The sequence below is a fragment of the Panthera pardus genome, unplaced genomic scaffold (assembly GCF_024362965.1).
Source record: "Panthera pardus isolate Hobbes unplaced genomic scaffold, ASM2436296v1 HiC_scaffold_3, whole genome shotgun sequence".
NCBI lineage: Eukaryota > Metazoa > Chordata > Mammalia > Carnivora > Felidae > Panthera > Panthera pardus.
In genome coordinates, this window is record NW_026526876.1 from 4,776,272 (window position 1) to 4,802,007 (window position 25,736).

Below are 25,736 nucleotides of genomic sequence, written 5' to 3' on the forward strand. Positions count from 1 at the left end.
GTTAGTGGAAGAAGAAGTTTAAATACTATGCTTAGTGGTAGTTAGACACTATGAAGAGGAAGAAATCAAGGGAAAAAACCCAAATGTCCACTAGCAGTGATGTGGATCCGTCAAGTATGGTGTGCTCGTGGAACGGAACACCATACAGGAGAGATTAAGAAAGAACCACAGCTGGGGCACCCGGGTGGCTCAGTGGGTTGAGCGTCCAAATGTTGATGTCAGCTCCGGTCATGATCTCAGGGTCGGGGGATCGAGCCCCGCCTCAGGCTCCGTGCTGAGTGTGGAGCCTGCTGAAGATTCTCTCTGTCTTTCTCTCTCTCTCTCCCACTCTCTCTCTTTAGGAAAGAAAGAAAGGGAAGGAAGGAAGGAAGGAAGGAAGGAAGGAAGGAAGGAAGGAAGGAAAAAAGGAAAGAGAGGGAAGGAAGGAAGAAGGCAAGAAGGCAAGAAAGAAAGAAAAAGAAAGAAAGAAGAAAAGAAAAGAAATGGAGGGAGAAAAGGAAGAAAGAAAGAAAAAGAAAGAAAGAGGGAAGGAGGAAGGAAGGAAGGAAAGAAAAGAAAAGAAAAGAAAGAAAAGGGGAGGGAAGAAGGAAGGAAGGAAGGAAGGAAGGAAAAAAGAAAAGAGAGGGAAGGAAGGAAGGAAGGAAGGAAGAAGGCAAGAAGGAAAAGAAAGAAAGAAAGAAAGAAAGAAAAGAAAAGAAATGAAGGGAGAAAAGAAAGAAAGAAAGAAAGAAAGAAAGAAGGAGGAAGGGAAGAAGGAAGGAAGGAAGGAAGGAAAGAAAGAAAAGAAGAAAGAAAGAAAGAAAAAAAGAAATGGAGAGAGAAAAGGAAGAAAGAAAGAAAGAGAAGGAAGAAGGGAAGAAGGAAGGAAAGAAAAGAAAAGAAAACAAAAGAAAAGAAAAGAAAGAAAGAAAAAAGAAAGAAAGAAAGATAGAAAGGGGGAGGGAAGAAGGGAAGAAGGAAGGAAGGAAGGAAAGAAAAAAGAAAAGAGAGGGAAGGAAGGAAGAAGGCAAGAAGGCAAGAAAGAAAGAAAGAAAAAGAAACAAAGAAGAAAAGAAAAGAAATGGAGGGAGAAAAGAAAGAAAGAAAGAAAGAAAGAAAGAAAGAAAGAAAGAAAGAAAGAGGGAAGGAGGAAGGGAAGAAGGAAGGAAAGAAAAGAAAAGAAAAGAAAAGAAAAGAAAGACAGAAAGGGGAGGGAAGAAGGGAAGAAGGAAGGAAGAAAGAAAGGAAGGAAGGAAGGAAAGAAGGAAAAGAAATCATAGACTTCCACTTTCCCGAGAGGGAAGGGAGAAAATACAAAGAATGCCATGTAAAGACACAGACACAAAAGGCAGAGGCAGATTGGCGTTTTGTTGCCCTGAACCAAGGAATGCCTGGGGCTACCAGAAGCTTCGGGAAGTAAGAAGGATCCTCCCCTGAAGGTTTTAGGGGTAGCACCTTTATTTCAGGTGTCCGGACTCCAGACCTGTGAGACAGTCTATTTCTACGGTTTGAAGGTGCCCAGTTAGTGGTCCCTGCTCACAGCAGCCACAGGAGGCACCTGCACAGACCTAACCATTCCAACTCTACCGTAAAAAGTCCGCTCAACTCTTCCTTGGGACCAGGCCTCTCCCGTGTCCCTGGGGGACGCTCTCAGAACCCAGCTTCTTTCTGTGTCTTCTTCCTCCCTCAGGTTCCTGTCTCCCTAAATGTCTCTCTAGAGCCCATCTCAAAAAATTAGAATCCCTTCATTGAGTTTTGTCACTGCCTAAAGAAGCCACCTTTAACATTACCTTTCAGTAACTTTTGGTCTCTCTGGCCTGTCTCATCGTCTCTTTCCCAAACTCAAGGCCAAAGCCTTCTCTCTCTTTTTTTTTTTTTTTAGCTCATTTGTATTTTTTTTTATTTTTTATTTTTTAAAATTTACATCCAAATTAGTTAGCATCTAGCGCAACAATGATTTCAGGAGTAGATTCCTTAGTGCCCCTCCCCCATTGAGCCCATCCCCCCTCCCACAACCCCTCCCATAACTTTCAGTGTGTTCCCCATATTTATGAGTCTCTTCTGTTTTGTCCCCCTCCCTGTTTTTATATTCTTTTTGTTTCCCTTCCCTTATGTTCATCTGTTTTGTCTCTTAAAGTCCTCATATGAGTGAAGTCATATGATTTTTGTCTTTCTCTGACTCATTTCACTTAGCATAATCCCCTCCGGTTCCATCCACGTAGTTGCAAATGGCAAGATTTCCTTCTTTTTGATGGCCGAGTAATACTCCGTTGTATATATAGACCACATCTTCTTTATCCATTCATCCATCGATGGACATCTGGGCTCTTTCCATACTTTGCCTATTGTCGATAGTGCTGCTGTAAACACGGGGGTGCATGTGTCCCTTCGAAACAGCACACCTGTATCCCGCGGATAAATACCTAGTAGTGTAATTACAGGCTCATAGGGCAGTTCTATTTTTAGTTTTTTGAGGAACCTCCATACTGTTTTCCAGAGTGGCCGCACCAGCTTGCATTGCCACCAACAATGCAAAAGAGATCCTCTTTCTCCGCATCCCCACCAACATCTGTTGTGGCCTGAGTTGTGAATGCGAGCCATTCTGACGGGTGCGAGGTGCTATCTCCTTGTGGTTTTGATTCGTATTTCCCTGATGATGAGTGAAGTTGAGCATTTTTTCGTGTGTCGGTCGGCCACCTGGATGTCGAAGCCTTCTCTTTCTAAAACCCAAAGTCTTTACTGTTTCTTAAACCATAAGTTGGGGCGCCTGGGCGGTTCAGTCGGTTAAGCGTCTGACTTCAGCTCAGGTCACGATCTCGCGGTCCGCGAGTTCGAGCCCCGCGTCGGGCTCTGGGCTGACGGCTCAGAGCCTGGAGCCTGTTTCGGATTCTGTGTCTCCCTCTCTCTGCCCCTCCCCCATTCATGCTGTGTCTCTCTCTGTCTCAAAAATAAATAAACGTTAAAAAAAAATTAAAAAAAAAAAACAATAAGAAAGCTAAGAAGTATTTCGTCCTCATGAAAAGCTAGCTTTCAGGATATCACTTTTCCTCCATGTAAAACAATGTCGTCACTCACCTGTTTAAAGTTCTTATCCTTTCACCCTCAGAATATAATCCCAACACTTTCTTCCTTCGTCCAACAGAAGTCAAGCAGCTCTTGGGTTTGGGTACCTTGAAGACCCTTTACTGATGAACAAGAAGCCATAGTCTCTGCTGTCATGGAAATGGCGGACTAGTGCTGGGGAAAGACCACAAAGGAACACAAATACGTGCACTGCTATACATTGCAGTAAGTGCGGAGGGAGGAACCAAGATGGCGGAACAGATTGGAAGATTTTTTTGCATCTTGCGTCCATGAAATACAGCCAGATCAATACAGTGCAGCAAGTGCTATGGAGGAAAGGGATTGGATTCTCCGAGCTACAAGAAGAGCATAAGTTCATCCAGACTGGGGATCGTCACAATTCTCCATTATCCAAAGCACCCCCAAACTTAGTGGCTTAAGACCAAACGCGGTCATGATCTCGCTCGATTTTGTTGGTTGACTGGGCTCAGCTGGGTGGTTCTTCTAATCCATGTGAGGTTGACTGTAGCCGCAGTCGGTGGAGGGGCTCAGGTAGCTGGAACCCCCAAAGTGGCTGGCTGATACGGCTGGCGGTTGAGTCCGGCTGTCTCCTGGGAGCCCAGCTGAGACTGTCACCCAAAACACACATGGGGTCTCCATTCGTTTTCGGCTACTTATAGCATGGCAGCTGGGTTCCCCGAGGGGGCATCCCAAGAGCGATTGTTCTTTTTTTTTTTTTAATGTTTATTTCTGTTTTTTAATGTTTAATGTTTTTTAAATGTTTATTAATTTTTTTAATGTTTTTTAAAATTTTTTTTTAATGTTTAATGTTTAATGAGTGGGGGAGGGACAGAGAGAGAGAGGGACAGAGGATCTGAAGCTGGCTCTGCGCTGACAGCAGAGAACCCGACACAGGGCTCGAACCCATGAACCTCGAGATCATGACCTGAGCCAAAGTCAGATGCTCAACTGAGTGTGTCACCCAGGCGCCCCAAAGCACAAGTATTCTAAGAGAGGGGAAGCAGAGGTGGCCAGGCTAATGAAATGCCGTGGGCACAGCCCTGTTTCCCTTGTCTCCTGATGATTAAAGCACTCGGAGACACGGCACCCAGTCAGTGTGGGAAAAGGCTACCGAAGGGTGTGAACGCCCGCCCGTGTGGTTCACGGGGGGTAACCACAGTTAGAGAAGACCTCACCAAGGGCCGAGTTCCTGCATATGGGGGTGGTGCTGAGTTCTGAAAAATGAGCCTAAGTTCGCCAGGCCAGGAGTTGGGAGCAAGGCGGCCACAAAGACCTTGGCTTCCTTGGGAGCGACAAGAAAAGAAGACTCTTGTGGCTGGAGCTTGGGGAACAGGGAGGAAAGGGACCGCGGGTTGGACTTGAAGAATGTGAAAGAGATGCCAAGAACAACTCAAGTTTTCTGGCTTGACGCCCCCGAGGCAGCAGGCTCAGGGGAGGGGGTGCAGGAAAGAGAACCGAGGGTTCCATTTACGACATGCTTTTACTTGAGATGCTCATGGAGACGTCCAGATGCAGGCAGCAGGTCGGCAACCGGATGAAGGAGACTGGAGCTCGGAAGCGGCCGAACCGCTGTTCGTTTGCCTGCAAAACAGTCTTCTGCCGATGCCTCCAGACCCAGCCTCTCCCCTTCCCCCACACAATCCGGGCTCCGTCCCTGCCCCCACAACTGGCTGCATTTATTCACGTCTCTCTTTGCCCTCCGCCTGCCTCTCGCCCTCCATCCATCACCTGGCTGCCTCCTGCCAGACCTGTAGGGACGACCCCTCCCCCTCCCCTGCCCCGGATCAGGTTAGGATCTCCCCACCCGACTCCCCATGGTGTTTCGCCCTTGCCATATTGCATTCTGCTGTATCTGCACACATCCTTCAAATCCTCCCCGCCTGGAATGTGAACTCCTTGAAGCAGGGAGCGTGTGGCGTTTAAGGTTGTGTCCCTAGCAGCAGTGGGAGCTCCTTAAATACGTATTGGATGAATGAGCCGATCTCTGACTCCAGCCCCTTCTTGCCCCGGTTCCTACGGAATATCACGCCTTCCCTTCTCAAGAAGCTCCGGAGACTTTCTGCTGCCTGCTGATTTCAGCGCAGTCTTGGCGTCTTCTCTCGTCTGTCTTTTGCTAAATGTGTTGAAAGAGAAAACAGGCAGAGCCTAGGGGAGTCCCTGCAGGGAAGCTTCTCCAAGCCTCTCAGGCACCTCTGCACCGAGGTCTCAAGTCCCTTTTCAGTTCCCACACAAACACTAGACTGTGGCACGGAGCCAAGATGCCAAGTTCCCAAATGGAGGGCTTCGAGCCCACCGGAATGTTACTACCGCTGACTTTCTACAACGAGACTGCCCCCTCACCCGGCATACACCTAGTGATGGTAAAAATGAGCAAGAATGGAAAAATGAAACTAGATACTGCTATTAAGAGATAGTTAGATCCGCCCATCACAGCTGAGAACACGAGGGCCAGATGGAGTCTCTAGCCTCAAGTCAGTGGGCTTTTGGGGGTCAAGCGTAGAGTCCGTCGCTAAGGATGAGAAGAAATCATTGTCTATCATATAGGAAATGCTGGGGATATATTGTTGAAGATTGAAGGCAGAAGGTGAGGTGGAAAGCGTCATTAAAAAAATTTTTTTTCATGTTTATTAATTTTTGAGAGACAGAGCGGGAGCAGGGGAGGGGCAGAGAGGGAGGGAGACACGGAATCCGAAGCAGGCTCCGGGCTCCGAGCTGTCTGCTCAGAGCCCGATGCGGGGCTCGAACCCACAAACCGTGAGATCATGACCTGAGCCGAAGTCAGATGCTTAGCCGACTGGGCCACCCAGGCGCCCCGAAAGTGGCATGTTAAAGGAGTTTAACCCTCTTTGAAAAGATCCTCTGTGATATACGCATCTGTCATTCCACTCACAGGAATACGTTAGAGGTGACTATATGGGGGCCTCCCGAAAAAAACGGGACCCAGCAGAATGAGGGTAATCCCGGCAGTAGTGACCACTATCTGAAACGCAGAGACAGCTACTGATCCAGACTTTCCAAAAGGAGACCCAGAGGTACAAGGGGGTGGACGGCTCCATAATTGCCTTGGTTGGTGAAAGGTCAATGTGCTTGATCAGAGAGATCCAAGGTCTCTCGTTCCAGAATGGAATAAGAAGCCTATGCCCCTAGTGGGGACTCTCAAATTTTTGCATGAATCAGAATCAGCCGGAGAGCTTATTAAATCCTACATTTCTGATTCAGTAGCTCTGAGGTGGGGCATGCCTAGCAGGTTCCCAGGGGATACTGATGGGGGTCCAGAAACCACACTCTGAGAACCGTGGCTCTCAAGCTTGGCTACATGAGAGAACCGCTTGGGGGAGCTTTTTCGGTTACATTATCTTATTTTTAAACATTCTCCAGCTTTTCTGCGACCTAATTGACAAATAAGATTGTGTAAGCTTCGGGGCGCCTAGGTGGCTCAGGAGGGTGGGCGTCTGACTCTTGATTTCGACTCAGGTCATGATCTCGCGGTTGGTGGAAACGAGTCCTGCCTCGGGCTCTGCGCCAACAGCACGGAGCCTGCTTGGGATTCTCGCTCCCTCTCTCTCTCTCTGTGTCCCTCCCCTTCTCGTTCCCTCTCTAAATAAATAAATAAACTTCAAAGGCTCTCCTCTCTTAGCAACAGTAAAGTGTATGATACAATATCATCAGTTATAATTCCCAGGCTGTACATTAGATCCCTAAACTCGTGAGTCTTACAGCTGGATGTTTGTTCCCTTTGATCAATATCTTCCCATTTCTCCCACACACACCCCGCCCCCCCCAACCTCTGGTAACCACTGCTCTACCCTCTATGTCCCTGAGTGTTTCTCTTTTAGATTCCACGCGTAAGTGAGATCGTGCAGTATTTGTCTTCCCTCGGTTTTAGTTCAGCAAACGTAATGCCTTCAAGGTCCATGCTTGGGGAACTTTTGAAACCTACCAGTGTCGGGGCCTCACCTTCTACAGATTCGAATGTCATTGGTCTGAGGTGTGTTAGGGCTTCCAGCATTTTTGTTTCCTGCCTGACCTGCCCAGTGTTCTCGACTGAGGTGGGGTGTTTTTTCCGCCGCCTTCCTGAAATGCTAGGCTGACGTCCAACTCTGTGCCTCCACACAAGGTGCTTTCTCAGCGCGAACCACGCTTTCCAACAACGTGAGGGGCGCCTGGGTGGCTCCGTCGGTTAGGCATCAGACTTCGGCTCAGCTCGTGATCTCCTGGTCCGTGAGTTCGAGCCCCGTGTTGGGCTCTGCGCTGACAGCTTAGAGCCTGGAGCCTGCCTCGGATTCTGGGTCTCCCTCTCTCTCTGCACCTCCCTGCTTGCACTCTCTCTCTCCCTCTAAAACAAATAAACATTAATTAATTTTTTTTTTTTTAATGTGAGAAAAACCCAGAGACGATTTAGGGGATGCTCGGGTTTCAGGGATTCACGAACTCAACACCAGACAGCACCAAGTCATACCCTCTTGAATTCTCCACCCTTCAGGGCAAGATGCAAAGTTGTCAACTTCTAGCCTTCACCAGGAGTCACCGTTGCCAGGAACAGCGGGCGAGCCCACGGCAAACGAGGCTGGAGTTAGATCTAGCCAGAAATGACTAGCATTGATTTGTTTTCATCGTATTTATGTCTTTTTGAGTACTTCCTCTCCCTGGCAAGAGATAATGGCTTTTTCACCCAAGACTGTAACCTATTCCCTTTTGAAATGAGGTGAAGTAAGTTTCAGTTGTACAAAATGACGGGCGTCCCAGGAATGACCGGACCCCACAGTGCCCGGAGTTCACGACACCATACAGAATATTTAAACATTGGCCAAGAGGGTACACCTGATGTGAAATGTTCTGATCACACGCAAAAAATAAAGCTGGCCGGAAGGAAGGATCTTTTGGAGGGGATGGATAGATTTATGCCATTGATAGTGGTGATGGCCTCATGGGTGAATACTTACCACGAAACTCATTGGGTTGCCTGTATTACGTATGTTCCCTTTTTGTAGGCCCATCAGACCTCAACAGAGTGGTTTCCAAAAAACGAAGAAGGCAGAACTCTCGGGGTTGAGCCTTATCAAGCCTCGGGGTTATCAACTCTCGGGGTTGAGCCTTACTTGGTGTCACCTGCTCTAAAACCCAACCAGAGGGGCAGCAACCTAAATCTCAATTGAAAATTGAAAATAAAACTAAGTAAGATACAAGAATGAATCAAATGTTTAAAGTAGTAAATCATCAGGGCAGTCGGGTGGCTCAGTTGGTTAAGCATCCGACCCTCGGTTTCGGCTCAGGTCACAATCTCACGGTGTCGTGAGTTCGAGTCCCGTGTCGGGCTCTGTGCTGAGAGTGCGCCTACTTGGGATTCTCTCCCTCCCCCCACCCTCCCCTGCTCATGCCGTCTGTCTCTCTCAAAACACACTTAAAAAAATTTTTTTTAAATAAAAAAATAGTAAATAATCAGCGTCCAGAGGGTGTGTCCCGTCGAAAGAAACAGGAAGTCTCCTGCTACGGGCCAAAGATAGAGAACCGCAGTGAGGATACTCCGTGCACATGGGAAGGGAATGCTACCTCTATCCAGATCACCCAGCCACCAAAGCTCTGCTTCACCGTACCTGCAGCGTGACACAGGTCCCCCCACATGGTGGCTTCCAGGTTGCCACCCTGGCTGGAGCCTGATGCACTCAGAAACAGCAGCACACAGCGGCCTTGGTGTGCTTGGAGGGCCACGTACGCTCCTCCGGGGGGGGGGGGGGGGGGGGCTGGGGCCTCCCCGCTGATCTCGTAGCCTTGAGAGTCATTTACAAAGAACCTGCCTCACATATTTGTAGATTAGTTGGATTTTGAAGTCTGCCAATCAACCTACCCTCAGAATGCCTGTGTGTGTGTGTGTGTGTGTGTGTGTGTGTGTGTGTGTGCGCTGCGCGCGCATGTGCACCCACGACCGCGCGCATCTGATTGGTTATTCAACGAACCAGCACAGCCCCCGTCCCCCCGCAACACGCCGTAAGACATAAAAGTACCCACAAGTTGGTAAAATATATTTTATTCGTCCATACAAAGAAATAGTATGAATTACCAGATTTTCATTTTCCTAGAAACCTCTTTTCTCTGTGTAAAATTAATCTGTGTTATACATAGGACAAAATACTTGATTTAGTTTTTTTTGTTTTTTTTTGTTTTTTTGTACATATTGGTTATGCTAACATCCAGGTTATAGAAGACACGCCGCCAGAATTTGCACAGTATTTCAGATTCCTGGGCTGAATGAACTCCGTCATAAATTAAGGTTACAAAAGCGAAAAAAAAAAAAATCTAACCACACCTTTAAGTTTAAGGGACCATCCTTCTCGAGAATAACAAAAAAAAAAAATGACACGGACATCTGTGTCTGCGTTTGAGACCCACGCGTAAATATCTCTAGTTTATCGGAGCCTTCCGTTTTCCTTTCTTACGTAAATAAATATCCTGGCAGATCTGAAACTGTTTCTCCAAAAGTCTAAACTGCCACTCGAAATAACTTCCAAAGAGAATCCTATGAAAAAGATAATTTCTCTTCCTCCATCATCCAAATAAGTATTTCTTAGGCAGCCAATATACCTAAATACCTTTCCAGGTACGACCTACCAAGTTACCAGACTACGATACAAACACCTCCAAGCGAGCACAGATTTCTGGGACAGTAAAAAACCTCCCATTTTATTTTTCTTTATCTTTTTTGCTTTTAATAAGAAGACAAAACCGAGAGGGGCCAAGTACCCCACTGAACAGCAGAGCTTTCAACTGGAAGAAACCCAAAACGTGCTGAGACAAAAGGCCAAAACATGAAATGGGTGTTTGTCTTCTAACAGCTAAAAAAACTTGAGTCGGTGGCCTTGGAGATTGCTAGAACAGGAAGAAACTCAAGGCTGAATTTTATGTGTTTGTGTTGCTTAACTCCTACAGGAGGAAGGCATGGGGGGTTCGGGCTCTACAATAACTATCACACGATGAGGTGTAACCTGGGGGCAGATGTCGCGTCTGGATCCGTCAGGAATTACGAGCCATCAGACCTCTATGAAGAGATGCGCAGAAGTTTGATTTGTCTGCTCTAGAAAAACGTGCTCTAGTCCGTCATTGCTAACGAGCGCCATCTGTTTGGATTCAAGGATTTGACCCAGAATAGAATCTTGACTCGCTTCAGGGCTCATGACTCAATGACCCTCCCCTCCTTCTATCTGAAAACTTCCTGTTTCTGTTTTAAGGCAGGGAATAAACAACTTCATCCAAATTGTCCAGCCCGGAGAGACGGCGGGGACCCGAAGGCGGACTGCTTTGTCGCGAGCCCTCCTCCGAACCTTTCTGAAACTCTGCATCACGAGCCCTGTCGGGGCTCGCATTTGGCCAGAGTGTGGCCAGGGCAGGGGTGAGGCGGAGGGGGTGGATACCGGCTTTTACTTGAAACGATACTCTGTTACTGAAAAGCAGCATCCGTGGTTTTATTTCTAGTGAGCTTTCGGACTGGAAAACCACACGACCGACCCATCAGCACCCTTCTGGACCAATCAGCACCCTTCTGCAGACGTCTTGATGCCTAAGCAGCAAGAAGGGAGAAAGACCCACGCCAGGGTTAGGGTGTTCCCCAAAATGCAGGTGCTAAGCTACCTGGGAGAGGCAGTAACAGAGCTTTGAAACGAACAGAACATCTGAGGATCGCACGGAGCCCCCCGGCCCATCGTCCTACACAGACCTCACCCGACCCACGATCGCTTTGCTGCTAAGGGCGAGCTGGGCGCACCCGGGCTGAAACTTGTGGGCAAACACAAACCAGACATCACCTAATGACCAGTGACCTCCTGACCGATTGCTAAAGAGGGACCATCTCTCTCCTTTCATACAAGTTTTCGTACTCTGTCGGGCAAGCTTTCCCGCAACGACACACGAAAGCGACTTCGTGACCATCACGCCCCGACCATTCTGACGAGACGCGTTACCTTCCGCATGTGTCCCGGCGAAAGCAGAACTCGAATCAAAACCCTCTGATGGCAGAAGCAGTTGTGGTTCCAAAAACAGGACACGGGGAGTATGTTCGTTACGTGACATTGCTATAGGGTTACCCAACTGCCACAGGCTAAGTCCTCAAAAATGATTCCCACTGCTCGCTCGGCAGAGAGGTACCGGGGGGAGCATTCGGCCATCAGCAGCAACAACGCTGGAAACCTTCTGCCGGGACCTAGCTCAAACAAGGGGACATCTTCACAACTGGCAGGCGTGAGCGTCTCCAGGCAACACGGGGCCAGCTTTCCCGGCCTGTCTTTACAAGAGCCACTCTTCGTTCTTGCAGTCTGGCCGTCGGCTGCAGACTGTGTTGTCAATCTGGGATGAGCCAGGTATTCCGAGGAGGAGAGTTCCAGACATCAAGCGAGGGGGCCAGGGCTCACTTCTGCTGGCCGCCTTTCTGGCGGGGGGGTTGTCTTTTCTCCCCTCGGAGGTTGTCTACTCCCAGTCTACTGGGATGTGCCCAACTGGGGCTGGCTCTGCACCTAGCAGCACCTTGGCGGACTCTGATGGGGTGGGATGCACTTGACCCCTTTGGACCCGTGCGGTGTGTGCCAGGAGATTCTGTTAGCCTAGGGGATTTCTTTGGTGTGTCAAAGCAGAATTGTCTGGCCTGGAGAACGGGGCATGGCGTATGCGTGCAAATCAGAGGTCCTCTTTATTTCTAAAGCAGCATCCCAGCATCACACACACACACACACACACACACACACACACGGGGCCTGGGAAGGAGGAACTACCGTCTGCATACGCTTCGAGCTGCTTAATGAACCAGGGACTGGGGCAGAAGAGGACACAGGGCCATCTTTCAAAACCCCACGCCCAAGTAAACGTTTGGACCCTGGCACGAAGGACTCCCCAGAAAGGAGGCGAGCGTCCCCGCAAAGGCAGGGATGTCCCCCACGAGCTGAGCAGACTTGGGGAAAAGCCTCAGCGCTGTGGTTTGGCATCCACGTCCTCGGAAATGTCAACACAGGGGCGAGGAAGCTGCCACAGGAGACGTGACCCTCTGGGGCGGGGGGGAAGGGGGGGGTGTCGCGTTCCTGCGAGGTGTGCAGGCAGGGACAGAAATGGGAGCCGCACTAGGAGACCCAAGACACAAGGAGACGGCGAGCGAATTCAGCCAGCGATCAGAGGCTGCGTACCCGTAATGACAAAAATCTCAAGTTGTGCTTTTCTTCTTTTTAAATAGAATGGGGGTGGGGGGGAGGGGGGGGACACACGGAAGCACCATCAACTGTGAGGAAAAGAACCGATGAGACGCTTTGGAATGTGAACGGATTGCGAAGCTAAACCCTCTGAAGAGCGTGGCTAGGCAGCTTAGTGAATTAATTGCTTACGAATTAAAAATAAATTATTATAAAATAGATTTCTGTACATTTTACATACATATAATCTCTCTCAACATAGAAGCCAAGTGGGAAAGTCACATCGCGCCGGGGTGGTTGGGGGGGGGGCGGGGGGGGGTTCCCGTCAGTCCCAGCCGAAGTCCTGGCCGGTCATCTGGTAGAACTTCAAGTTGAACGGCCGGTAGAACTCGCGCAGCAGGCGGACCACCTCGCGGTCGATCTCCGGGTGGGTCCTGCCCTTGGTCTTGCCCAGGCAGTGGGGCTTGCTGCTGCCCTCGGCCTTCTTGAGGCAGGGGAAGCCCTTGGTCTTGTTGAAGTAGAAGTGCTTGTCGGTGATGATCCTCTTGAGGCCCAGGAAGTCCTGCACGCGGCCCAGCTCGCCGGGCCGGGTCGCTGATGAGCCGCTCCCCGCTCACGAAGAGCATCTGGCCGATGGGGAAGTGGCGCAGCCAGTGCTCCAGGTGCTTGGCGTAGATGCCGATCTGGATGGCGCTCCACGACGTGTCGATGAGGCCCGTCGTGCGGTTCTTGAACGTCAGGCTCTCGAAGGTGGGGATGTCGGGCCGCTTGGACAGCGTCTGCGTGTAGTCCGAGATGGCCCGGGTCACCGGGTCGCGCACCACCACGATGAGCTTGGTGTCCTTGGACATGGCCGAGATGCGCGCGGGCGCCTCGCGGGTCACGAAGTAGCTGGGCGTCTTCTCCATGGTGATCTGCCCGTCCAGGGTCCTCGGCATCAGGTCCCTGGGGAAAAGCAAGCAGAGCAAAGTCGGCTCAGGAGGGGACGCCTCTTTGGCCGCGCGTCTCCGAGACGACACTTTCGATCCCGGCTTCCCCTCTGTTACCGGGAACGGCTGCGGAACCGCGAGAGAGTGCCAACGGCGGGTCGTCCCCGGAAGGCACCTTAACATCCCCAGGGGGGCCAGATGCTATCTCCGTGAAGTATGACAGCACCTTCCTCCGAGACAAAAAGAGGAAGGAAGAGAGGGGAGTTTCTCCCGATCCTGTCGTGGGGCACCACCCCTGACTCACGGTGCAGGCTACCCAGCTTTCCGGACCGCCCCAAACATCAGGGGTCACAACACAAAGGCCCCTGGCCTCTGGGTATGTACCCTTCCTGACCACAGCACCTGGAGCCCCCAGAGACGGTGCCGTCCGGGAGTCCCCACCAGCCTGTCTTCGTGTGCTCACCAAGCCTGGGCACGGGTGCGGCTGGGAACCAGGAGGAAGAGGTCCCCCTGGCCCATCCAGGCCATACCTGCTCCAACGCGGCGACCACGGACAAAAACGCCTTCACGGCAAAGAGCACGCGGCAACCTAAAACCCAGGTGAAATCGGATGGAAGTATATAAACGGACGCAAACTTGCCAAGAGGAAATTCCCAAGACCCAGCTCCAGAAGCTTCCAAAAAATACTTTAGATTCCATTAAAAAAAAAGGGGGGGGGCTCGTAAGATCTCTATCACAGCCTTAATTTAAATAAAAGTATGCCGACAAAACTGTTAACAACCTATAAGAGATGCAGGCCATGATACTGGCACCAAAAAGCTGCTTTGGGGGCACCGGCGGGGGAGGGGGGCTCCGTGGGCTGAACATCCGGCTTTGGCTCAGGTCACAATCTCACGGTTCGTGGGTCCGAGCCCCGCGTCGGGCTCTGTGCTGATGTCTTGGAGCCTGGAGCCTGTTTCGGATTCTTCTTTCCCCCTCTCTCTTTGCAACTCTCCCCCTCACGCTGTCTCTCTCTCTCTCTCTCTCTCTCTCTCTCAAAAGTAAACATTAAAAAAGAAAAAAAGCTGTTTTGTGGTGGCAGTTAGCTTTGCAAATAACAGTAACCGATGATGGAAGGTTGTGACTTACATGCTCCCTGGCCTGGAGCATTCCACCACGTGATGTGGGAACAGTGGTACTTCGTTCAGCGTGTGTGTAGGAGGTTAGTAAAGCCAGAGCAGTTTAAACAGTTAAGGGACGTGGGCTCAGACATCAGATGGCCTGGGTTCAAATCCCAGCTTTCAGCGTGTATGCTGTGCCACCTTGAGTAACTGTCTTACCTTCTCTGGGCTTCTCTTACTCCTCTGTAAGAATGAAGGTGACAGTACCTACTTCATGGAAGTTGGAAGAGGAGTAAGACCATTAATGATCCTAACATGCTCTGAACACGCTTAACATATGTAATTAATACATACTAACTACTGTTCCTACGAGAGGATTATTTCCAGTATTTCTGTGTTCAGCCCACAGTTTACAGCACATGGCGGGACAAAATTGAGCACATGTGTGCACATCAAAAGGAAAGGAGATGTGTTAACTAACTGGAGACTCAGTTTTGGTCCCGGATGCACAATCTTCCATTAGCTATGGGATAGAGATTTCTATGTGGGCCCGGGAATTGTAAAGAAGGCAATTCCCACATCATTTCTGACCAAATATTTACCTCCCAGTAGGACATCCTAAACCTCCAGCTCAAGCCAGCCCTCATCTACTGAGAGCACAGTAATAAGCACTAATAAGCACATTTATGGAAACGACAGAAAGTTCTATCGCACGAGCCAGAAAGGGCCACAGGCTGGGAGAGCTCCTTCTTCAAAAACAAGTTCGGGGGAAGGAGGTCGTCCCCAAGGAAGGCCGCTTCACAGCCCTGGAGCCATCCCTGGCTTGCGCTAAGGCTGGATTGACCCACTTTGCCCATTAACCACTTAGGTGAACGTGGCAGTGTCACGGGGCTAATGGGATGGAGGAAAAAAGAGTCCTGGCTCTCAGTCTGTTCTGCATTTCACTCAAAAGCAGGTGGAGTCTAGGGGCGCCTGGGTGGCTCGGTCGGTTGAGCGACCAACTTTGGCTCAGGTCACGATCTCGTGGTTGGGGAGTTCGAGCCCCGCATCGAGCTCCTTGCTGTCAGTAGAGAGCCTGGAGCCTGCTTCGGATCCTCGTCCCCCTCTCTCTCTGCCCCTGGTATTAAGTCACTGGCAACTGGACATCTGGACATTCTTTAAGAGTTTAACATCCAGAGTAAAAGTGCCACTATCACGACGTAAAGAAAGCCAACCACCACAGCTCTTCGTATTTTTGAGAGGGGGAGCCTCGAGGGACGGGGCGGGGGAGGGACAGAGGATCTGAAACAGGCTTTGTGCTGTCAGCATAGAGCCCGATGTGGGGCTTGAACCCGTGAACCGTGAGATCACGACCTGAGCTGAAGTCAGCCGCTTAACCGACTGAGCCACCCAGGCACCTCCTCCCACCCCACCGCAAGGGTCTGGCAGCAACCGAAATGGCTCACTGGGCCACGGGAGTAAGACACCACAGAACAGAGCTAGAAACCGGGAGAGCCTCACTATCCCCAAGTCCAAAGGCAAAACCTCCTTGGCCACAAAGAAAGATTCCTTGAACGGCGGACAGATTTCCTGAGCTTGACCGCCTGTGGGTCACCCAAGCCATTCTGGCTGCCACCAGCTCCAAGGGATCCCTCTCTCCCCAGAATGGTCTGCAGTCTGCACATATGTGGCAAAGAGCACACAAGGGGCCCCCAGGACTTTCTTTGATCTTGCAAATGACAGCCAGCGGACTCGTGCTGTGACAGACTGTTCAGCCCCTGCCCACTGGAGCCTGTGGGCTGCTCCCCCCTTGCTTCGTGGCTGATGGCAGAGATACACAAGTGGGTTCTCCCTCATCTCCGCACATGCCTCCTGAGTCCCTTCCACAGGCTCCCGGGGGGGAGGGGGGGGGGGCGGTCCTCCATGGCGGGCTCTGTGCTCAAGACAGAGCCACCAGCTCCCAGCACAGCCCCGTGGGTTCACTGGGTGGGGAACACGGCTTGAGGACTGTGTGGGAAAATCCCTGGCACCGAACCTTCCGGCAGCTTCCAGGCAAGTCCCCTTCCCCCCCCCCCACCCCCATCCCCAGGTCTGAAGCCTTTTCCATTCTCTTCCTGGGGCTCCCTCCTTCCCCCCTCCCTTCCCCGGCCGGGCTTCCCGTCCAGGTACCCAAAACCTCTCTGGGCACAAGTGGTACCAAGAAGAAACGAGGAGACGGAGACGACGACATGGCCAAGGGCAAGCCCCTCCCAGTGGCCCCAGCAGGACAAGCCGGCCTCAGGCCAGGGGGGAGGTTTGCAGCTTAATTGAGCAGCTCGTTATGCAAGCCAGTTTCTCAAACTGATCATCACAGCTAATAATTATATAGTGCTTGTGAGCCTGCGGAGAAACTCTCCCGTGCATTATCTGATTTAATCCTCACGACACGCCTCTGGGGGGAGGGGGGGTCCTGCGATCCCCAGTTCACCAATGAAGAAACACGCCGAAGGAGAGAGGGTGGCTCCCTTGGACACAGGTCACCGACCTACAGGTGGGCGGTGGGGGCCCAGTCACCCCTCCAAGGCTCCTTCCCCTTCCCAACCTCCTGTTTCTTCTTAATCTGATGAGGAGCACACAGGGCCACACACACGTCCCCTCTCTTTAAATAGATACCTGCCTCCCCTCCCCCCCCCCCAAAATTAGGATCTTAATAATAGGTATTTCAGTGCTAGAATCAGATGGCTGTGATCCTAACTGTTCAAATAGGAGTCAGATTTCAAAACAATAGACGTTTTAGGCCCACAATCTCCGGCGGTCAGCTGAGCCTGGAAATATTAGCGATTGTGGGAACAGATCTCCCCCTCCGGTGCCCGCCCCAGCCCCCTCTTCCACACGCGGCACGTGTCACCATCGGGCACTTGTGAAGCCCACAGGGCTGGACGGTGTCTTTGCTGCAAGTCCAAGGAAGACACGCTCACACGCACAAGAAATGCCCTTAGCACAAGCCTAAGGGATCCTGACCAGGCAGATCCCCCAGGTCAGAGAGCAGAAAGGACCCCACTTCTTCAACGAACCCTCAGATGCCAAGGCAGCCGTGTCACTGCCATCAAAACCCAGCAATGACCAGCACAGTGATCTTCTGGGAATATCAGTGACCCCCCCCCCCCCCAAGAGCTGGGCCACAGAGCAGGATACCGGAGGCCCCAGGCGGACTGGCTCTAATACGTTCCTCTAAAAGCAGACAATTAAAAACAAACCTTCAGGCCCAAAGGCGTAGGAAACTCGAATGAACCAGAGTTCTAAAAAGCCTGACAACAGTGATGTTCTCCAGCAGCCAATGTGGCCCTAATTTTCCTGCCCTGCGTCTCTTTCTCTCTCCTCGGGTGACGCCCCTGCTCCCGTGGTCCAGCAACTGAACTTACTGTTTGAACTGGCAAATTACACAACAATAAAAAGGACGATTATTCAAATGGGTGTAACCTTCTCCGCACAGCCTGGCAGATGCCGGAGACATTTATGCAAAGCAGAGGGAAGCGAATGCCCTCCAGGGCAGGGAGACAAAGCTGTGAGCCACAGTCGGTCGGGGAGGGCCAGTCTCCCACTCAGACCTAAGAGACGGGGGAAGAGACCAGGGAACATTCGGCCTGCCCCTTTCTCCTCCCCCTGCCGGGATGACGAGGGCCTCCCTCGGTTGCAGAAATACCCCCACGTTGTCCGAACTCCAAAGATTTTTTTTTCTTTTTCAACATTTCTTCCAGGGGTTAAGCGGCCGACTTGGGCTCAGGTCAAAGCCTGGACCCTGCTTCAGATTCTGTCTCTCTCTCTCTCAAAAATAAATAAACATTAAAAAAACTAAAAATAAAAATGTCTTTTAAACTTACGTATAGTAACTCATCACCCTTGGTGTCCAGCTCTATGCATCAGAAAATGCTCAATCGGGACTTAGGTATTTTGACCTCACGGGTATAACCGTTGACTTAAAAGACAAAAAAACCAACTCGTCTCCAGGAAGGCCTCTCTTCTGGTTCTAGTTCCGCTCCTAACTGGCATGACCCCCTGGCCGCATCCCTGACACGTTGGGCCTCAGCTCCCGATCTGTGAAGTTAGTAAGACCAGGAGGCTGCCAGGCTCGGGATATTCCGACAAAGGGTGACCCTCCTGGGGCACAAGCCAAGAACCTGTTCTGCTACATTTACTTTAGCTTTTCCTTGAAGAAGCCGGAGCCCAGCCTCTGAGAATTCGGAACACAAAAGCAAGAACAGAACAATCTTCACGAAACAGAAGAATCGAGGTTTCTAGAAAGGTTATGCCCCCCACGCCTAAAATAAAATAAAATAGAATAGAATAAAATAAAATAAAATAAAATAAAATAAAATAAAATAAAATAAACCAAACCACCTCCTTCCTCATACCTGCACAGTCCCAAATCTGTCTAGGACCTAAGGATGTCCCCTTCAAAAGGCAAGTCGGGGTTCCTGGGTGGCGCAATCGGTTAAGCGTCCGACTTCGGCTCAGGTCACGATCTCACGGTCCGGTCCGTGAGTTCGAGCCCCGCATGGGGCTCTGTGCCGACAGCTCAGAGACTGGAGCCTGCTTCGGATTCTGTGTCTCCCCCTCTCTCTGCCCCTCCCCCCAGCTCACGCCCGGTCTCTCTCTGTCAAAAATAAATAAAATAAACGTTAAAAAAAAAAAAGGTGAGACAAGTAGAATGTCACCTGATAAACCCACACATACCAGCAGCTCCGCGCAAAGACAGGGGGATCTGCAGAGATTAGGGGGAGAGGCGACACGAACAGACGGTGAGGGGCACAGGGGATTTTTAGGGCAGGGGAAACTGCCCAAGCCCATGGGATGTACGCACCGAGAATGAACCCTACCGAAAACTGGAACTCGGGAGACTATGACGTGTGCAGGCAGGTTCATCAGTTGTAACAAATGTCCCTCTTGGGTGGACGGATGTGGATGGTGGGGGATGGTCCCATGTGTGTGTGTGTGGGGGGGTAGTGTCTAAGGGAAATCTCGGCACCTTCCCCTCAATTTTGCCACGAACCCGAAACTGGTCTCAAAAAATGAAATTTACTTGAAGCCGCAACACGAACCCCAAAGGACCCGGAGGATCTCATCGGGCTTCAGCTTCTTTTCTCTGAGCTGTGGTTTCCTCCTTGGGGAATTCATGGGGTCTCACGCCCTCCCACCCCTAAGCCTAGGCCACCACCCTATGGGGACTTCTCGCCTTCTCGCCACAGTCCAGTCTGTCTACACTCACTCTCCCTCTGAGCTGAGGGCTCTTCCTGGGACGCGGGGAGCCCAGCTGCGTGGCCCGGTCCACTCTGGCCCCTCCACCACCACCCCCCTTGCCCCAACCACCCAGGATAAAAAGGAAAACCGAGATTCTTAAGACATACGAGACAAGGTCTGAGAAACATGTCAAGCTTTCTGCCTTGAAAATATATGCAACCCCCCCCCCCCCACACACACACACAAAAAGTCTTTATTTTATGGAAGGACACCTAGATCACTAGGAATGGGACTGCTCTGTCCCCTCATCTTGCAGAGTTGGGGCTGTCCAAGCCCCTCTACTCCCCAGGGGAGGGAGGGAAGGAGCCAGAGCCGGCTGGGGGCTTTACTTCAGGCTCAGTGCTAGCTAAATGCCTCAGTATCCCCACTGCGGAGAGGCCAACTTGACAGGACAGGAAGGGGGGGGGGCGGCAAGCTCAAAGCTGGAAGACAAGTCGCTGGCAGGTTGTGGGGAGGGGGGTGTCTCCCCCAGGTTTCTTGGGCACTTGGTACCTTAGGCCACATTAAAGCATTTCCAGAGGGAAGGGAAAGAGGAGGTCCCTGGGTCATTATGGTCCTGGTCGCTGGACTTTGGTAACAAGTGTGGGCTAATCTCGTACCTTCTCTGGGGGCCTCTCTTACCAACCCTAATTATCCGGCATCCCCTAAAAAAACTACCCCCGCCCCCCGTGTCTTTCCATCTCGTCACCTTGTAAGTTATAGTGCACCTCCAGGGTCAAACACACAGAAGCTGCAGCCTATCAGCCTCCCCTTTCCTCTCCTACAGAAAGCCCAGGAACCCGTGGACAGGGAAGAAACTTCTAGAAACCCTGACTGTGGACAACGCTGGAGAGGCCTTAACTCCCAACAGTGGGTCTTAACTCTGGGTAAGTTTCTTCTTTAAAGCTGCTTTCTAACCGCCCCCCCCCCCCCAACAAACCCCGAGGGAGGCCGGAGGAAGGGTGGGCGGGAGATGCGTATCAGCTCTGGCCCCTCCTTATCTGGAACCTTCTTCCTTTCCTAGGGAGCCTCAAAGCCCACCCGTTCAAAGAGCCACATCTCCATAAATAATTATCTCCATTTGGGGGAGATGTTTGCATATCAAAGAACTCCTTTGGGAGGGTTTTAAAAATAATTTAAAATGAAACTGTAAATAGTCTGCTGTTCTCGGGGTCTCCCGGGTCCCCAGGCTGGATCGCTAGGGCTGCCGGAAGTGATGTCATGACTCATTACAAAGTTTACTGGGGCCTTTTCCCCCTTCCTTTTATTTTTATAATTTTTTTTTAAGGTAATGGGTAGAAAAGAAGAAAAGTAACAAAAGGCTGGACTCCCCCAGGCCTCCTCCTCCTGCAACCCTCCCCTCTCCTTTCTCCACCCCCAGCCCCCAACCCCCACTGCAAGGATTTGGCCTCCATTGTCCTAGAATTTCAATACTGCTCAGAAAATGAAAAGCCCCTGAATGCCATAAGGGGGTGGGGCGCAAAAGAGCATCTCGCTCCTTTGGGTCAACTCAAGATGCCTTTCTTTTTGGCAGAATCCTCTGTTATAGACGCTGCTTCACAAAGGCCTGAGTTCCTGTTCCTGGAAGGGGTGGGGGGGGGGGGTAAGTGGTGGGGGGGAGGGAGAGAGGGTTTCAATTAGAAGCTAATAGGCTTTTGTGATGAGCTCTCTGGGGCACTGCTCCAGCGTTTATTGGACCTGACTGTGTGCCGGGACCAATCCTGTGCAACCAGAGTAATGTGTCCCATTTCCGGAAACACACACACACACACACACACACACACACACACGCACGCATTTTTTTTTTTTTTTTTTTTTTTTGATCATTAGAAAGAAAAAGAGTTTTCAGGGAAGCGGACTTTTAAGAAAGTTAATCCAGCCCTGCTGGTGGGAGGAGAGGGACAGGGCAGAGGACCAAGCGTGGAGGAGGGGAGGGGGGCACCTGACCCCAAGTGAGCAAAGCCCGAGGTGACGCGGTCCTGCTCCTGCTTTGCAAGGCTTCCTGGGCCGAGACGGGGCCAGGGGCCAGGCGGTGGTCTCTGATCAGCGCTGGCTTGGGGGTCTGGCACAGGCTCCTGGGGCAGGGAAGCCTCAGCACTGTGGAGGGAGGGGGAAGGGGGGTTGGGGGGGAGCTTGCCTGGCAGCACAGGGCCCGCCTCGTGTGTGTCACAGGCTCCTGTAAATCGCTCCCTGCCTCATCCCGAGACAACCTGCCTTCCCTGTGCCCTTGGTAACTCGGTGCAAATGTTTGTAAACAGGCCCCCGCCCAAGAGCTGCAGAAAACACTCAGCACTAGCTGTGGACACAGAGCGAAGGGCAAGCACTACCCCTTACCGGGGAAGCTGGGGGAGGGAACACACAAGGCAGGGGGGCAGGGGGAGGGGGCTTTCTAACACTGTTAAAAAAAAAAAAAAAAAAAGCAGAGGCTACAGAGCTCACGAGGCTGTGCGTTCTGGCTCCCGCTTTGGACAGGAAGGCACTCAAGCTTTGGGCTCCGTTTCCCTCTATATGCAAGTTAATGGGTTGGTCTAAAAGGATGTTCTTGGGCTCTCAGAATCTGAAAAATGACGCTGATCATCTCCATCTCTCCCCACCGCACCCCTCCTCCATCTCCTGTTCAGCCAGCAGTGGTCTGACCCAGTGGTCTGACCCAAGCTGGCAGGGGTGAAGTCAAACCCGGATGGAGAGATCTGTTTGACATGCATTAACTACATCTCAGGGGCACCGGTATAGGCCAACACCTTGGGGTGGAATTCAGACAGAGGCCAATGTTCAATGGGCCCTGAATCTATGTACCCGCTTATTAAATAGCCTGGTGCCTGGTGGGGTGGAAAGAAAAGCAGGGTTCAGGGTCAGGCTGTGTGGCCTCCGGCAAAGTGCCTAACATCTCAGAGTTGCCTTTCCTCATCTGTAAAAGGGAAAGATTTGTCCTGCCTAGTTTACAAGAAAATAATAATAATAATAATAATAATAATAAAATTGGATGTCATTTGCAAGTGAATAAAAGCTCTTAAAGCAGCAAGACCCTACCCAAAGGTAAGGTGGAATGAACCCCACTCGTATCTCTTTATTATCTCCCCTGGCATGTGGCTGTATCCTAGGGGTATTTCTGCGGAAATACTGCTAAGGAAAAAGAAAACACTAAACTGGTTCTCAAATTCAAAGGCTCATGAAAAACCAAGTATCTGAAGAAGTCTCAGCTTCCCTTAATTCTCCACTTGTGCTATGAAAGAGCTCATGATTGGACCTTCTTTCCTAGTCCCCTGGTAGGACATCAGAGACAAAGGAATTTTGAGTGCCCATTCTTGGGTTGACTTCAATGAATGAGTGTGGTGATCCAAGCCACAGAAGAATGGAAAATGAGGCAGCCTTTAATAGAATAGAAACACAACCTACTTGGGAAGATTCTTTCCTTTTTTTTTTTTTTTAACATGGCAGAGAATGTTTACAAGGATCAAACCAGCCACAGTTGGGGGGGTCCATCTGAGGCTGAAGGAAAGAAATAGCCCAACTGGCTGAAACCAGACCCACCTAGTGAAGACTTGATATCATCAGTTACCTTCCTGCCTCCCGGCTGTGCGGCCAGTAGGAGTTCGGGACCAGAGAAATCCCAGTCAACTCCAGACTGAAGTCCAAGATAAGGGCTCCATCCTTCCCCTCGACTCAACAAACAGGACCCCGTTTTATGGTTATCAACTGAAAACCGTATAAAGTAAATTAGGCCAATAAAAATCCCGAGATGTAAGTTTAAAGTCAAGCTAAAGTAAAAGGAAATGACTACAAATAAACGTCCCTTATTGCAGGCTTTAAATAGCTCAAGAACGTTTTAGAGAAGAAAAGAAGTACTTTCTACCCAGAGAGAATATCCAAGGGAGAGGATAAACTTCAGAGGAAACTGCTGACGAAAGAAAAAATTGCTGGTTGTTATCTCACACTCCTTACCGTCATCAGTTGGGCTTGACCAAGTCCTTGAAACTGACACACAGGGGTCTCAAGAAAATGAGTGGCACCACATTGCCGATGGAAACCCCAGAGACACTCACCAAAGTCCCCCAACTCCCCACCCCCGAACCGTTTTGGAATTCTCAGCTTCAAAAGTATGGAAGTTCACCAGAGTCCGTTTTCAGCAGAAGAAAAGTCCAACTTCCCCAATTCCCATCCATTCTTCGTCATGGTCCGCCATTTTTTTTTTTAATATAGAAAAGCAATAAATTTGGAACAGATTGCAGAGTCCAACTTGACTGTGGATTTCATGTCCGAGGAAGGACAGGAGGGATGGAACGTGTTGGGAGGCTGATGCTACGCTCCAGGGAGTGTGTGTCCCATGGTGATTTTTTTACATTCAATGAGAAGTTTTTGGTGGATGAGCCTGCCTGCCTGGTGAGTCTTATTAACATTTCCAGCAGTTCTGTGCTTTCAGACACAGCGTTTTCTCCCCACCGACACCGCAAGTCCCCCAAGGGAACAAAACTTTAAGCACCAAAGAGATCAAATAACTAAATGGCGAGTGAGAGAGGCTGCTAAGAGTTACAAGTCAGATTAGCCTTTTACCCTCCATCAGTCTGAGCGGAACACTAACCCTGTAACTATTTTTAAGCTTAATGACTATTTCTAAGAACAAAACGTTTGGTACAATCTTACTGCCCTCCATGTTTTGTTTGTATCTGTTTGGATTGTGAATGTTAAGGATTTTTTTTTTTAAGTTTATTTACTTATTTTGAGAGAGAGAGAAAGTGGAGCAGGGGCAGAGAGAAGGGGAGAGAATAAGAGAATGGAAATCCCACGTAGGGTCCGTGCTGTCAGCGCAAAGCCCAACATGGGGCTCGAACCCATGAACTCTGAAACCATGACCTGAGTCAAAGCCAGATGCTTAACCCACTGAGCCACCCAGGCGCCCCAAGGACCTTTATCTTCAAAAGACACACAGAACAGCAAAAAAATGGATGTGCTTGATGTGCAAATAATGTGCTTGATGAACAAGTAAATGAATGAACGAATGTAAATGAGCCAGTAATGCTTGAGGCTAAATGACTGAAGCCATTTGCAGATATCCAAAGAGAAGAGGGCACAACCTGGAATGAGAAGTTACTGTTTGGGGCCAGGTTGGAAAACGGTGATGATCTCAGAGGCGCCTGGATGGCTCAGTTGGTTAAGCGTCTGAACTTCAGCTCAGATCATCTCCCGGTTCACGAGTTGGAGCCCTGGTCGGGCTCCGTGCTGACAGCTCGGAGCCTGGAGCCTGCTTCGGATTCTGTCTGTCCCTCTCTCTCTGCATCTCCCTAGCTTGTACTTTCTCTTTCTCTCTCAAGAATAAATAAACATTAAAAAAAAAGAAGAAGGAAAATAGTGATGATCTCCTATCCCGACGCCCAAAGAAATGGACTGTGCCTTATTTTCACTGTGGCAACAATAAGTGGGCTGTTTTCTTTTAATTTTTTAAAAATGCTTATTTATTTTTGGGAGACAGAGTATGAGTGGGGAGGGACAGAGAGAGAGAGAGAGAGAGAGAAAAGGAGACACAGAATCCAAAGCAAGCTCTGGCACAGAGCCCCACTCGGGGCTCGAACTTGTGAACCGTGAGATCATGACCTGAGCCGAAGTTGGATGCTCAACAGGCTGAGCCACCCAGGCGCCCCAGTGGGCTGGCTGTTTGATGAATGAAGTAGGTAAGTGGGTAAATGGACAAATGCTAGACGGAAGCTGGATTTGATCTAAGGCGGTGAGAAGCCACATCAGATGGAGCAGGGGAGTGGCACAGAGATATATTTGGAGTGTGGCCCATGGTGCTTCCCAGCAACACATATTGAACAGATCTGGGCTCCGGGAGTCCTACTGGAGACTGATACAAGGAGACGTCAAGAGCGGCGCCTGGCTGGCTCAGTCAGTTACGCATCTGACTCCCGATTTCAGCTCAGGTTGTGATCTCATGGTTCATGAGTTCGAGCCCCGCGTTGGGCTCTGCACTGAGAGCTGGGATCCTGCTTGGGATTCTCGGTCTCTTCCTCTCTCGCTTTCTCCCCAAAATAAATAAACATTAAAAAAAAAAAAAACATGAAGAAATTTAGAAGGAACAAAAAAAGACTGCCAACGGGGGGGGGGGGGGGTGTCTTCCTTCCAGTTAGCTGACTCTAGGCTTTTACTGCCTTTGAAATATTCTGCAACTCTAGGAATTCTAAATTAACAACACAGCGATGCAATATAGCTCTTGACCACAGGCATGCGGAGAAACGCTTTCTGGGGGAGGC

General features: G+C 50.4%; 1 protein-coding gene across 1 annotated transcript in view; it reads right to left on the reverse strand.

Moving 5' to 3' along the window:
• Positions 1-9,072: 9,072 nt before the first annotated feature.
• Positions 9,073-25,736, reverse strand: part of LOC109245836 (heparan sulfate glucosamine 3-O-sulfotransferase 3B1-like) — a 39,597-nt gene continuing 22,933 nt past the window's right edge. Inside the window, 2 exon segments of the mRNA XM_019413397.2 lie at positions 9,073-12,810; positions 12,812-13,172. Coding sequence (XP_019268942.2) covers positions 12,553-12,810; positions 12,812-13,172 — 619 coding nt within the window. The 3' untranslated portion in view covers positions 9,073-12,552.